We start from the raw sequence: 15,585 nt of genomic DNA, 5'->3' as shown, positions 1-15,585 counted from the left end.
GTGATAAATGCATTTGTTAACTACTAATCGTGAGCATGGCTACTATCAGATAGCATCCCTGCAGAACAGCTTCATTTGGATACAAAACTGCCAGTTGCCTCTCCAGTCCTAGAAATATTTCAAAATAGCTTCTCTACCCAGAAATTTAAGAAAATGTGTAGAAGAGAGATACTTCCTCTTTTGTTGAATCCTTCTTAAATGTAGCACCCACAACCTGACACAATACTTCATCTGTGGTTTGACCAAAATGAAATAAAATGCAACAATTACTTCCCATAATTTAGAAACTGCTTCTGCTGATGGAGCCTAAAGTTAACATTTTCCTGTTGTGTAGCCATCCTACATTGTTGACTTATTTACAGTCAGTGCTATTCTGAGATACATTTCAGAAGTAATATTAGCAAACCAGATATTCCCCATTCTTTCATGTGCCCATTTCTGTTTCTTAATTAAACTTTCTTAAGGAATAGGCTGATGACTTGCTTAGGAACCAAAATTGAGAAATTGCACATTTTGTTCTATGAGTTTTAGCCCATTTCTTTAATTTACCATAAGTGCTCTGAATTCTTACTTCTACCTTAAGACACCTTCCAACTGTTTTATGTCATCTGCAAATTTGATGAGCATTTCATCCTCTTCTTCATCAAAGTCACGAATTTAAACAAAAATTGAAAATCATAATCTGCAGGACTGAATCTTTTACCATCCTGAAAAATTCAATCGAATGAAAAACCATTAATGAGCAGTTAAGTACAAGTTTCAGGTGGAAATGAAAGTGCCGGTTATTATCTATAAAACCTTACTTGAAGGATTGTCCTCGCATTGTTTCTACCTGTCTATTAGGTGGGGTAGGAAAGCCACAGTTTGGGTCTCAACTGTCAGCGGAGACAGGAAATGGGCCTTTTCTGTGGTTGGGCTGCCCTCTGGAACACTTTTCCACTCGTCCTAAAAGTTTTTTTTTTTTCAAGAGGCAATCTATAGACATTTATGTTCTGACCAAGGCTTCCTGAGACCGTAATTAAGCACACGCTTAGTCCAAACAACGCTTGTTTTATTTCAACGCTGGGAATTATGTTCATTCGCAGCCTGTAATGAGTCCCAAACAATCCCTCGAGATAAGCACCCACCTTTCTCGCCTTTGAATTGCTGCCAACAACTAAAGTGCCAAATTAACTGAAAAAAGTCAAACGAAGTACAAAGTCCACATAGAGCTTCAACGTTTAATCTGAACAGAGCGAACAACTTTGCTTCCTACAAAGGTTTCTCTACCTTTACACTTCCTTTATATCTTATGGGAGGAGCAATCACCTCCAAGCCTTACTCCCAAGTTGCCCCGTTTGTCTCAGCTGCTCTCGCCTTCAAGCAGCTCTGCGCACACACGCACTGGGAACAGGCTCCCCTTGTTCCTCTGCCTCATGGCTGCCGGATTCTGGAGGCTCTGGAGTCAGCACATAACTCCCAGATGGTCCTGGCCCCATCTCTACATCGGATGCGGGACCCTCGTCCGAGTCCTCCCCAGACTCACGGACTGGTCCCTGTTCTTACCCACTGTCCGATTATGCTGCCATTTGCGCAGGCTGCCAGCAAGCCACAACAATTTAGCTATGCACTTTAGGTTGAACAACTTTCAAATGGTGCGGGAGTATAAACAGATTCCCAGAAAAATGGCAGACTACAAGAACCACTTGCACTTCAGTTTGAGATGCAGACAACACAGACTCATCCCCAACAGCCTGCGCCTCCCTTCAACAGGGAAGGGACACAGGGCAGAAAAAACACCTTGCAGAAAGCACAGCTCCCAACTTCTCAGTGACTCAGGAGACCATGAGGACACCAATAAACTTCCAAGTAGCCTCAGCGACTCTCTAAAAGAAAGCAAACGACCAGCTGTCTGAATCCTTCCGTTCCCCACTATCCAGTCAGAGCTGAAGAAGCTTCTTGGATGAGAAGCGAAACGTCTTCAAAGAAAAATAAGGACGTCCAGTTGCCTCCCGAAAAACAACCTTTGGGACAACCATGACCCGGATGGCTGAGAATCTCCATAGATACTTGCCGCCTAAGGTTAGGACAGCCGTAATTTTACTCACCTTTTGAAGACCTGGCTATTTTTCCTCAGGAATTGGGGCTGGCATTTGGACTAATTGAATCCGCACTGTTGGCCCATAGTTTCTTCAGCAGCCACTTTGATGGATTAACTGAACGGTTTTAATTTCTCATCTCAACCAAATGGCTACAGGCAGTTTATAGCTCAAAAACTATCTTCCGCTGTTTGGAAAGTCTTTATTCTAATGTATTCCATCTTGGCAAGAACTTTTCCCACAGAACACGGCGTCATGTCCTTGTCATCTATCAGGGGTACTTTGGTTTACCACAGGAAACTCCATGTTGGACGTTCTTCTCCACTCACTCTGTTTTGCCAATTTTTCCAGAGTGAGCAAGCTATTTCTTGCTAATTGCTAAAAAGTTGCTTTGATCTGTCTCATTTCCCCACAAACATTTCCTTAAGAACATAAGCCGTGCCTTACTGGATTGGAGCCCTAGCCCACACAGTCCAACTCTCTTGTTTTCAGTGGCCCGCTAACCGCTCAAGAAAGGCCCACTCATCTCCCAGCAGATGGGCTTCAAAGGAAGACCCCAGTTTTCATGCTGCATGAAAAATTAAACTTAGAAATGAATTCAAGCGCCTTCTCATATCAAAAACAAAAAGAGAAACCCAAATGCTACCCTATATAAACAAGTAACAGCTAAAAGCCTCAAACCCAAAGTCACGTGCTTGCTTATTTGCTCTTTGTTTATTCAGTTTGTACAGCTGCTGATCTCAAACCAGTGATTGGGCGACCAACAATCATAAAAACAAAACAGTTAAAACACAATATAATACAAAACAAAATCAAATACAAATACACACACACACACACACACACACACACACACACATATATAGATATATATATCAGTGGTGGGATTCAATTTTTTTTACTACCGGTTCTCTGGGCGTGGCTTGATCGGCATGGCAGGGGAAAGATACTGTAAAATCTCCAGTCAGAGGTGATATTTGCCGGTTCTCCGAATGACTCAAAATTTCTGCTACCGGTTCTCCAGAATTGGTCAGAACCTGCTGAATACCACCTCTCGCACCGCCCGCCGCTCGCACGCCCGCCCGCCCGCCCGGGCTCCGCTCGTACCGCCCGCTGCTCGCACCGCCCGCCCGCCTGGGCTCCGCTCGCACCGCCCGCCGCTCGCACCGCCCGCCCGCCTGGGCTCCGCCCACCGCCCGCCGCTCGCACCGCCTGCCCGCCGCACCGCCCGCCCGGGCTCCGCTCGCGGCGATTCCCCAAAAAATCGGAATTCCGATTTTAATCGGAAGAATATCATGTCTGTAATGAGCAGGTTGCCCAGGTAATAATGAGCAGGTTGCATGTGCCACTGCAAGAGTGGTAAAACAGTCCAAGTGCAAGAACAGGTTACATAACTCACTTTTTTTCTAGGTCTGTCGTATCTTCAGCCATTCAATGAACAGTTGTAACTTGAGGATTATCTGCATTCACTGGAAGGCTCCCCATTATCACATATTAATGAACAAAAGACTTCCTATCCAGGGGAGATTCATAAATGCCTTTAGGATCAGTTCAGGATGGAGTGGGGTGATAAGGGGATTTATTTCTGCACATTTGAAAATTGTCCTCTTTGGAATCATTATTTCTGCCTTTTTTTTTAATTGAAACAATGAACAAAAAATAAAACAAGCACGCACAGAGGCACTGAATTGACAAAAAAATAGGATATAAATGCAACTGAAAATCAAAGCTAGTACTTAACAGATAAATTGATACCTTTTTAAGATATACAAACATCTATTTGTGAATATCTAAAGGATAAAATATAAATACAAAAAATTTAAACACTCATACTCAATATTTTTAGCCAAAAGATATTTCTGTATGCAAAGGTTTTCTACTTATTAGGAAAAATGTTGTTAATATAACTAAAAATTCTGAATAAACAGATATACAAATCTTCAAAACTCTTTACTGTTGCATTCATTTATCTGTGGCAATTTCCCACCCTTCTAAATATTGCCAATAACATCCACCCACCCTTTAAAATTTAAATTCTTTGATTTCCATACTTTTGTGATAACATATCTAGCAATAATAGACACTTTGCATTAATGTTTGTTAGGGTCATAGGTGGGCAGTAAATTACGTAGGGCAGAGCCGACTGCACTTAGGAAAAGTGCTGACATGTTGCTCCTAATAAATAATTGGATTTCTTTTGAATCTTGGCTCGAGGCTCATGAATTAATTAGGGCATCCGTCGGAACCCTGACAGCTTGGATGAGAAGCAAAATGCCTTCAAAAGAAAAACCAAGAAAGTCCAGTTGCCTCCTGAAAAAGCACCTGTCATGCCCCTGGTGGAGACTGACTCTGAGGGAGAGGAGGAACAGCCGACAGAGAGTGGAAGTGTGGCTCCGGAGGTTGTGGAGGAGGCTGGGGAAGGGCAGAGTCCGGCTGGGCAGTCAGAGGAGGACCCAGGCCCATACCCTATCCATCCTAGGGCACGCAGGGAGGAGAGGATAAGGGAGAGATGTGGTCTATTCGGGAGGAGAGGACCTTGATCCTCTTCATGGGCTGCAGCTGTAACAAGAGGATGGACATGTGTACGGACGAGCGCTGGAAACAAAGCCTAGAAATATCTGTAGTTTATTGTTCCTCTCTGAGTTTGGCATCCTTCCCAGGGTGTGTTCTGTTATCTGTGGATGTCCTCCAGCCCTTATCTTGCCTGGTTTGTGTTGTTTTTTCCCCTCCTTCTTGTAACTTCTTGTGTGGGAGTTTTTTGTCTTCCGTCAAGGATATTTGGAGCTTGGAAGCAAAGTGAAGGAATAAAAGGGGCTTCATCTGTTTTTTGTGACTGTGTTTATTTGGTATCCCACCCGGGGTCATCACAGCATCTTTGGGACAACCATGACTTGGATGACTGAGAATCTCTACCAGCCTGTTGTCAGTTGAGTTACGGTATCTCTCCTACTAAGAACATTGATAGGGTCTCTTTCCGGTATGAGTTTTTTGATGGCTCTTCAGATTTCCTGCTTGCCTAAAACACTTCCCGCACTGTGAACATTTATAGGGTTTCTCTCCAGTGTGAATCATCTGATGTCTCTTCAAGTTAATTCCCGTACTGAAGCACCTCCCACACTGTGAACATTCGTAGGGTTTTTCCCCGTTGTGAAATCTTTGGTGGGTCTTCAGATATCCTGACTGACTGAAGTATTTATCACACTGGGAACATTTGTAAGGTTTCTCTCCCGTGTGAAATCTCTGGTGGGTCTTCAGATATCCCGCCTGCCTGAAATATTTTCCACACTGAGAACATTTGTAAGGTTTCTCCCCGGTATGAAATCTTTGGTGGGTCTTCAGACATCCAGCCTGGCTGAAGCACTTCCCACACTGAAAACATTTGTATGGCTTTTCTCCTGTGTGACTTCTCTGGTGTAATTTCAGGTTCCTTCTTGTACTTAAGCATTTCCCACACTGAGAGCATTCGTACGGTCTATTTTCTGTTGGACACGTTGGAATTCGCCTCAGCGAGTCTGCGTGGCTAACGTTTGTTTTGTATTCAGAAGACTGTCGAGGTTTTTCATTCTGACAGGGACTTTCTTTCCCACGTTCAAGGAATGTGTGCAATTTCTCACTGATCTGGGCTTTCTCCGGTAACCTAAATGAGGGACTAGGCCGGATATTTTCTTCTGAATTGGGACGTTCTTCATAATCCTCGCTGGAATGGATCACATCACGGTCTACTCGATAGCGGTACCTTCTGCCGTATTTGGAGAACACCGGCATTTCTTCCTTACTGGACTTACTGGTGTTTGGGATAAGGGATTCTGCACATTCATTTTTTCTCTCCTCTCTGTTTGTCCTCTGCTGGTTTTCAGACTCAGCTCCTTCCCCCTGCATTTCTGCAATCTCTTCATTCTTCCTGTAGTTTGTCTGTGGAGTTATTTTGTATTTTTCTTCCGGTGCCTTTTTTCCATAAGGTGAATTCTCTTCATTAACCTCGGAGTCTCTTATATCATCTGCAGAAAAGGACAAGAGACATTTTAACCCAGGGGTCGCCAACCTTTTGGACCTCAGGGACCACCAAACTCATAATTTTAAATCCCAGGGACCATTACTATTAATTTTGACTGATGGTGGCTTGCTGACATTGGTGGGAAAGAGAGAGAGAGATCTGATCTAACCTCTCTCTCTCTCTCACACACACACACACACACACACAAAGGCAGGGGTGGGATTCAAATTTCTTAATCGGTTATGTGGGCGTGGCCTAATTTGTGGGTGTGGCTTGGTGTCATGTGACTGGCTGGGCATGGCTTGTATGTAAATATTATCAATATCTATGTAAATATTGATTTATTTTTTTAATAAAAAAAGAGTAACTTTTACCCAAAATCAGACAAAGCAGGCAGGCAGATTGAGTTGCTCACAGAATCATTCAGACATCTATCTATCTGCCATAGGCTGCCTGAGTCTGTCACATAAAATTTGCTAGCAAGCTTCTGAATTTTGATCACATGACCATGGGGATATTGCAATGGTCGGAAGTGTGGGAAAGGGTCATAAGTCAATTCTGATGGGGTGCAAGGTTGACTCAGCTTCCTGCATCCTTCTGAGGTCTGTAAAATGAGGAAAGGGAAAGGAAAGGGGAAAGGAAAGGTTTGTTTCAGCAGAATGTTACCCTTCTCTATCTCCTCATTTTCTCTCTTCATAGCTTCCAGAGGTTCTTCTTTGGTGTGTAAGAAATCCATCCGCTCTTCCGTTAACGAATCCTGAAAAATGAGGATGCTGCAGTTCAGAGTGAAAGGACTGATTTTACAGACACAAAAATAAAAATCTCACCCGTTCTCTGTTACACAAGCCCTGTTACACATAGGCAAGGCAAGGAGATCAGGCCCCACTCAGGCAACGTTGTGGGCACGTAAGAGTCACAAAGCACCCGCAGCCCTATTTGTGCCCCTCCCGCAAACATTGTGAGTTCGAACAGTCAGCAAATGAACAGTTAGATGTCGAGGGCTATACAATACAGTACAGGCAATCCTCAACTTACAACCACAACTGAGTCCAAAATTTATGTTGCTAAGTGTGAAATTTGTTCAGTGAGTTTTGCCCCCATTCAACAACCTTCCTTGGCACATTTCTTAAGGGAATCATTGCAGTTGTTAAAAGTGGCAACACGTTGTTGTTTAGTGAATCTGGTTTCCCCAGTGACTTCCCTTAAACATGAGTCATTTGCCAAGTGTCCAAATTTATAAAAGGATTGTGATGACCTGGGGCCGTGACACAAAAATAACCAAGTCACAAAAATAGAAGAAAGTCCCTTTAATGCCTCCAACTTGGCCCCAACGTCCAATTATCCTCGACTGGATATCAAACTCTTAAAGAAAACAGTTTAACGGAGGAAGTAAATGCAGTTTGCACCCAAAGTAAAGTTAATTCGAAATAAAAAATCAAACACAAACCACACTGAAGGAATCCCTATGGCAGGCAAGGATGGTTAATGGCAGACTTCTACCAGAAAAACGCAGCAACCATAGTTGGGAGGAATCCAAAACACAGATAACCTCTGATAAGAATGCATGCTTTGCTTCCAGCAACTTTGCCAGGCGCACTTTGTCCTTTTAACCAGTCCTCCCAGCTGCAGCCCATGAAGGGGATCAGGGCCCCTTCCTCCCCCGTAGACCACACCACTCACGTTTCTCCCTTATCCGCTCCTCCCTGCGTGCCCTAGGATGAAGTGGAGATGGGCCTGGGTCTTCCTCTGACTACCCAGCCAGCCTGTGCCCATCCACAGTTTCCTCCACAACCACCGGAGCCACACTCCCACTCCCTGTCAGCTGTTCAATCTCTCCCTCGGAGTCAGATTCCAACAGGAGCATGACATGGATAGAATAACAGAGTTGGAAGGGACCTGGGAGGTCTTCAAGCCCAACCCCCTGCTCAGGCAGGAAACCCTATACTTGTGATGGCGAACCTATGGCATGCGAGCCGTCACCTCAGGGTAGTTCCACTGCGCATGTGCTCATGCCTCCCGCCAGCCAGCTGATTGTTGGGTATCTGCCGCACATGCATGGGGGGAGGGCGCATGCAGGAGACATGTGCACATGCGCAGGGGAAGGGGTGGGATTCAAAAATTTTAACAAACTGTTCTGTGGGCGTGGCTTAGTTGGTGGGCGTGGCTTGGTGGTCATGTTATTGGCTGGGCATGGCCAACTCAATATCAGTCACATCGAGGCACGCATCTCCTTGCCTGGCCTCTCACGACTGTGGGGATGCTGCAACAGTCGTAAGTGTGAAAAATGGTCATGTCACTTTTTTCAGTGCCATTGTAACTTTGAATGGTCACTCCACACAAGCAAAGTACCAGCAAAGGAGGGGACAAAAAAACTCCAGAGAAGCTCCAGAGACAGGAAGTCTAGTCCTGCCAAGAATGTAATAAGGGTTAACGGAGAGGCAGTTTCTGTCAGCAACACCAGAATGTTTCCTTCCTGCCTTCCTTACGGGATTAGGCCAGTAATTTCTTCTAACAACCGGTTCTCCAAACTGCTTAGAATGTTAACCGGTTCTAGTGAATAGGTGCGAACCTGTAGAATCCCACCCCTGGGCAGGGGGGGGTCACATGTGCATGCGCAGGGGGGGCATGCGCATGGGTAAGGAAGCATGGGATCGCACACATGTGTAGGGGAGCGGGGAAGCACAAGGGTGGAGTTCACGCATGCACAGAGAGGGCGGGGGAGTGCATGCGTGCATCGCATTATGGGTGCAGGCACGGATGCATGCACTTTCGCCCCGCAGCGACGAAAAGGTTAGCCATCACTGCCCTGTACAATTTCAGACAAACGGTTTTCCAATCTCTTCTTTAAAAACTGCCACTGTTTTGATTATGTGACCTTGGAGGATGGCTTGCAACAGTCATAAGTGTGAGAAATAAGTGACTATTTTCAGCATCATTGTAACCAGGGGTGGGATTCTAAAATTCCAGCAACCGATTCGCTGCGCAGTTGCTGAGTGGACGTGGTGGGTGTGTCCTACCCGGACTTCCGGGAGGGCAGTTTTTCACCTTCCCCAGGGTCCGGAGGCTTCCCTTGGGCCTCTGGGAGGACAAAAATGGCCCCTCCCTTAAGAGATCAAAGCCAGCTGAGAAACCGGAGTTCTTTGCAGGAAGCAAAGAAGTTTTTGCACTCAAGCCTTGCGGACGTTCAGACTCTCTTCAGTTTGTGTTTGGAGACTCTTAGTGCTTGAAATATTTCTTGGCAACTTTATCTAGCGTTCTTGGCAGCCTTGCACAACCTTGGCAAGGCTCGTTCTTATCAGAGACAATTAGTTTGAAACAGCCTTTTAACCGGGAAGAAACGGAATTTGTAAAGAATCATTAAAAGGTTTTGCTGTTTCCTCTGTTTTGTGTTTGTTTCCTTGGAACCAGGTTTGGGTCAGAACAACGGCCTCCCCTGGGCTCCGGAAGCTGGAAACAGGCCCATTTTGCGACTTGCGGTATTTCCGGGAGGGCCGTTTTTTCCCCCTCCCAGAGCCTCCACGCGGACCCTGTACTTACCTGCATCAAAAATGGGCTGCATGGATACACCTGGGATGGGAGGCGAGGAATGGGCTGGGCCAGCTGGTCAGTTTAAATACCGGTTTGGGGAATCCGATGCAAATTTAACATCCGGTTTGCCCAAACCGGTCCGAACCAGTAGAATCCCACCCCCTGAGAGTAACTTTGAATGGTCACTAAATGAACTGTTGTAAGTCAAGGACTACCTGAATACAGTACAAATGCAGTAAGCTGGCAACTGAAAATGGCTGCATGACTATAGGCATAGCATTCCTTAATAGAAACCTTCCAAGTTAATTCTTAAAACTTCACCTGCCGCGATCCTGAGCTGGTCTGTTCCTGGCTCCGAAGGAAGTCTTCAACCAGGGCCACCGCCTGGGGACAGGTGTCTGGCCTCCTGGCTTGGATCCAGCTCCGCAGCTCCGGTGGGAGGCTGACCAAGAACTGCTCCAAGATCAGCAGCTCCAAGATCTGCTCCTTGGTGCGTCTCTCCGGCCTCAGCCATTGGCGACAAAGCTCCTGGAGTTGACTATGGATCCTCCGGGGTCTCCCACCTCCTGGCAGCAGAACTGCCGAAAATGCTGGCGTTGCATCTCCATCCTCAGGGCTTCCCCTCGCAAGATGGCCGCCTTGACTTTCCCATAATCCTCTTGGTCTCGGTCTTCCAGGGTTTGGAAGGCCTCTTCCGCTCCTCCGCTCAGAGCCGGCCGGAGACGGGCCGTCCATTCTCCTCCGGGCCACCGGCAGGCTGTGGCCACCTGCTCAAAGGAGACCAGGAAGGCCTTGGGGTCTTCCCAGGGGGAGGCCTCTGACATCATCACGGGGTTTCCACCCCTTCCGGGATGGAGCGTCCTCAGGAACTCCTGCCACTGGGCCTCCCAGCGCTGTTCTCTCGCTTTGTAAGATTCCCCTTTGTTCTTGTGGGATTCTGCCTGTCCTGGCTGCCTGATCCTGCCTTCCAACGTAAGAGGGGGGGTGACTTTTCCGGATCCTTCTGGTTCCACTTCCAATTTGGGCTCCACCAAAATGACCTCCTTCATTGCTTCCATTCCCAATGGAAGACTTCAGGGTGGACCTAACCCTCCAAGAAATGGAATAGAATAGAAAATAAGAATAAGAATAGAATTGAATTGAATAGAATAGAAAATTAGAATAGAATAGAATAGAAAATATGAATAAGAATTAGAATAGAATTGAATAGAATAGAAAATTAATAGAATAGAATAGAAAATATGAATAAGAATAGAATAGAAGAATAGAAAATTAGAATAGAATAGAAAAGGAAATTAGAATAGAAAATTAGAATAGAATAGAAAATAAGAATACGAATAGAATAGAATAGAATAGAATAGAATAGAATAGAATAGAATAGAAAATAAGAATGCTAATGAATAGAATAGAAAAGAATAGAATAGAAAATAAGAATAGAATAGAAAATTAGAATAGAAGAATAAGAATAGAATAGAATAGAATAGAATACAGAATAGAATAGAAAATATAGCATAGCATAGCATAGCACAGCATAGAATAGAAAATAGAGAATAGAATAGAAAATATAGAATAGCATAGAACAGAATAGAAAATTAGAATAAGAACAGAATAGAATAGAAAAGAATAGAATAGAAAATAAGAATAGAATAGAATAGAAAAAGAATAGAATAGAAAATAAGAATAGAATAGGATAGAAAATTAGAATAGAATAGAAGAATAAGAATACAACAGAAGAATAAGAATAGAATAGAATAGAATAGAATAGAATAGAATAGAATAGAATTCTTTATTGGCCAAGTATGATTGGACACACAAGGAATTAGTCTTTGCTGCATATGCTCTCAGTATACATAAGAAAAAAAAATAGATTAATCAAGAATCATACGATATAACACTTAGTGATAGTCATAGATCGCTAATAAGCGATCAAATCATACTAGGAAACAAAGGTGCACAATTGTCCATTCACAATTTTGTGGGATTTTAATCTCTCAGCCCAAGGAGCCATCGTATAGGTAATCCTCGTTTTACGGCCACAATTGAGCCCCCAAATTTAGGTCGCTAAGTGAGAAATTTATAAAGTGAGCCCCCCCCCCCTTGTGACTTTTATTGCCGCGTTTGTGAAGGGAATCGCTGCCGTTGTTAAATTGGTCACGCGGCTGTTAAGCGAATCTGGTTCCCCCTTTGCCTTGGCTTGTCCCCAGGTCGTAAAAGGGGATCCCCTGACCCTGGGACACTGCAACCGTCATAAATAAGAGTCACTTGTCAAGCATCTGAATGTAAATCACATTGAAAGGTGCCTGAACACTTTCGTAAGTGTGAAAAAACGGCCACAAGTCACATTTTTCAGTGCTTCCTGCTGTAACTTTGGACGGTCACTAAGTGAACTCTTGTAAATCGAGGACCATCTGTGATCTAGGGGGTGACAATATTAGGCACGGCAGAGATCCAGAAATCTCCCCACTGGATCACTGAAGATCCCCTAAAGAACTTGGCCCTCAGCTACTTCAGAAACATGAATTTGCCGTGTCTGTGAAAAAATGGTCATAATAACTCCCTTGCCTTGTAACGTTCAACTGTCACTAAATGAACTGCCGCAAATCGAGGATGACCCTTACTGTAGTTTTTATTTCTCCCAGAAGGTCTCTCAACTTTCCCAGCCATCTAAATCAGGTCTCCCATCCAAATCCAAACCCACCTGGGGTCCTGCTTAGCTTTACCGACAGAGCTACTACCCACTCGCCACACTCAGCCTGGCAAGCCCAGAGGGAAAAACTGGACCACCCCGCCCATATTGGGAGAGAGGGCAGAGAGGCTCCAACCACCCCCACCCACCCACCCCCGAGCCCATCATCATCATCCCCGTAGGCCGATCGGCCCTCGGCCGTGGCTTATGGGCAGAGTGACCCGGTCCCAAATGTCCAACCGGAAGCTGGCAGGGGGGCTGGAACGCACCTGGTGCCCGGTGACCAGCAGTGGCCCGCGGGCACAAGAGGGCTCCGGTTAAGCCCAACCCCGAGCGATGGAGATCAGCCGGCGGCGGTTCAGGGCTGGCCGGGGAGGACGATCGCCGGACGCCTCGGAAGTCTCCTGCAAGGGGTGGGGGGAAGGATTGTGGGAGGCATCCGCTGCTCGCCTCCCTTCTCGGGGCGGGTCGCGATGCTTCGCTTCGGCCTTGTTTTACTCGGGTTCCGGGGCGGACCCGCCGAGGCCTTTTTTTGTGGTTTTGTTTTCCTGCCCGTGGTTGGCTCGCCCCCCCCTGGGCGCCGCCGGCCCGTGGAGCCTCGGATCGGGCTGGATAGGGCTGGATCCCGCCGGCTTTCCCGGCGCCGGGTCGTTGCACTCCAGGAGTTCATCCCGTGCCCGAGGGATGCAATCCGAGGGGGTACAATCCAGATCAAGGGAGGTTACTCATACCACTCTGTCAAGCCTTAGGAAGACCACACCTAGAGTACAAGCGTCCAGTTTTTGGTCACCACATCAATCAAGATGTCGACTCGCAGTGGTGGGATTCAAAAAAAAATTTTTTAGTGCCGCTTCCTCCCTCCCCACCCCACTAACCTGCTTTCCAGCTCCTTTCTCCTGTGCAGGGCAACCAAAGAAGACCCAGCCGACTGGGGAGGCAGAGAATAGATGGGGGCGGGGCCAGTCAGAGGTGGGATTTACTGGTTCTCCAGAACTGGTCAGAACCTGCTGAATGCCCACCTTTGCTTCAGACCGGTGGTGGTATTCAAATTTTTTTTACTACCGGTTCTGTGGGTTTGGCTTGGTGGGCAAGGTGTGGCTTGATGGGCATGGCAGGGGAAGGGTACTGTGAAATCTCCATTACCACCCCACTCCTGGGGGAAGGTTACTGCAAAATCCCCATTCCCTCCCCACCTCACTAACCTGCTTTCCAGCTCCGTTCTCCTGTGCAGGGCAACCAAAAGACCCAGGAGGCAGAGAATAGATGGGGCGGGGCCAGTCAGAGGTGGGATTTACTGGTTCTCCAGAACTGGTCAGAACCTGCTGAATGCCCACCTTTGCTTCAGACCGGTGGTGGTATTCAATTTTTTTTTACTACCGGTTCTGTGGGTGTGGCTTGGTGGGTGTGGCAGGGGAAGGATACTGTAAAATCTCCATTCCCTCCCCACCTCACTAACCTGCTTTCCAGCTCCTTTCTCCTGTGCCAAGACCCAGCCGACTGGGGAGGCAGAGAATAGATGGGAGCGGGGCCAGTCAGAGGTGGGATTTACCAGTTCTCCAGAACTGATCAGAACCTGCTGAATATCACCTCTGATGTTGAGACTCTAGGAAAAAGTGCAGAGAAGAGCAACCAGGATGATTAGGGGACTGGAGGCTAAAACATATGAAGGACGGCTGCAGGAACTGGACTTGGCTAGTCTAGGGAAGGACCAGGGTAGACAGGATAGCGGTCTTCCAATATTTGAGGGGCTGCCACAAAGAAGAAAGGGTCAAGCTATTTTCCAAAGCGCCTGTAGGCCAGACAAGGAATAATGGATGGAAACTGATCAAGGAGAGATTCAACTTAGTTATAAGAAGAAATTTTCTGACAGTGAGAACAATCCATCAATGGAACAGCTTTGCCCTCAGAAGTTGTGGGAGTTTCATCACTTGAGATTTTCAAGAAGAGATTGGACTCCCATCTGTCAGAAATGGTGTAGGGTCTCCTGCTTGGGCAGGGGGTTGGACTAGATGACTTACAAGTTCCCTTCCAACTCTGATTATCTGTTAAAACACTTTTTGACAATGAGAAATATCAACCAATGGAACAGTTTTGCCTTCAGAAGTTGTGAGAGCTTCCTCATTTGAGACTTTCAAGAAGAGACTGGACTGCCATTTTGCTGGGAGTGGGGTTGGACTAGATGACCTACAGAATCTCTTCCAACTCTGTAACCTTGTGTCCTTTAGATATAAAGAATGGTTGCAGGAATTGGGTATGTCTAGTCTAATTTTTTTTAAAAAAGGACTAGGGGTGACATGATTAGCACTGTTCCAATATTTGAGGGGTTGTGTGATGATGACCCGGGCGTGGCACAAAAGCAACAAGGTCACAAAAGTAAGTAAAGTCCCTTTAACACCTCCAGCTTGGCCCCCCAATGTTCAGTTATCATTGGCTGGAGAAAAAACACTCCCAAGAACCGTTTTTAAAGGGAAGAAATTCAATCAGAACCCAAAGTAAATATAGATTATAAATGAAAACCAACACAAACCATGCTGCAGCAATTAACGAGACAGGGCAGGGTAAGGAATTGCAGACTTCAAAAGATAACGAAACACAGAGTGCCAGAACCCAGATAAGACTTGACAAAGATAATGCACGCTTTGCTTCCAGCAAGGTTCTGTGCGCAATCACCCTCTTTATCCTGTTTTCCCAGCTGCAGCTAATGAAGGTAATCAGGACCCTTTTCTCCCCCGTAACTCACGTTGCTCCCTTCTCTGTTCCTCCCTGCATGCCCTAGGATGAAGGGGAGGTGGGCCTGGTTCTTCCTCTGAATGCCCAGCCGGACTGTGCCCTTCCCCAGTTTCCTCCACAGCCACCGGAGCCACACTCCCATTCCCTGTCAGCTGCTCGACCTTCCCCTCGGAATCAGATTCCAACAGGGGCATGACAGGTTGCCACAAAGAAGAGGGGGAAGAGCCATTCTCCAAAGCTCCTGAAGGCAGGACAAGAAGCAACGGATGGAAACTAATCAAGGGGAGATCCAATCAAAATATTAGGAGAAATCTCCAGACAATAAGAAGAGTTAACCAGTGGAACGACTTGCCTCCAGAAGCTGTGGCTGCTCCATCACTTATAGCCACTTGTCTGGAATTGCACAGGTAGTCCTTGACTCATAAGTTTGCTTAGTTTCAAAGTTACAACGGCATGGAAAAGTGACTGACATTTTTCACACTCACCTGAAAACCCAACCTGTAATATATAAGCCATCTCACCGTTCTGAGTCCTGATGGGAATTGGTTTCCATTTCTTCAAAAATCTGT

General features: G+C 46.1%; 1 protein-coding gene across 1 annotated transcript; it reads right to left on the bottom strand.

Annotated features, from left to right (window-relative positions):
• Window positions 1-4,899: 4,899 nt before the first annotated feature.
• On the bottom strand, window positions 4,900-10,734 carry LOC113425115 (uncharacterized). The gene is given in 4 exon segments (XM_026687103.2): window positions 4,900-6,076; window positions 6,739-6,829; window positions 9,922-10,151; window positions 10,154-10,734. Coding segments are annotated over 4 exon segments (1,875 nt in total). The 5' UTR covers window positions 10,659-10,734; the 3' UTR covers window positions 4,900-5,027.
• Window positions 10,735-15,585: the final 4,851 nt, after the last annotated feature.

This window comes from Notechis scutatus, chromosome 2 (genome assembly GCF_049901735.1).
Source record: "Notechis scutatus isolate UNSWTSFEM ecotype Mainland chromosome 2, rNotScu1.2, whole genome shotgun sequence".
NCBI classification, from domain to species: Eukaryota; Metazoa; Chordata; class Lepidosauria; order Squamata; family Elapidae; genus Notechis; species Notechis scutatus.
This window is presented reverse-complemented; position numbering and strand designations above follow the sequence as displayed.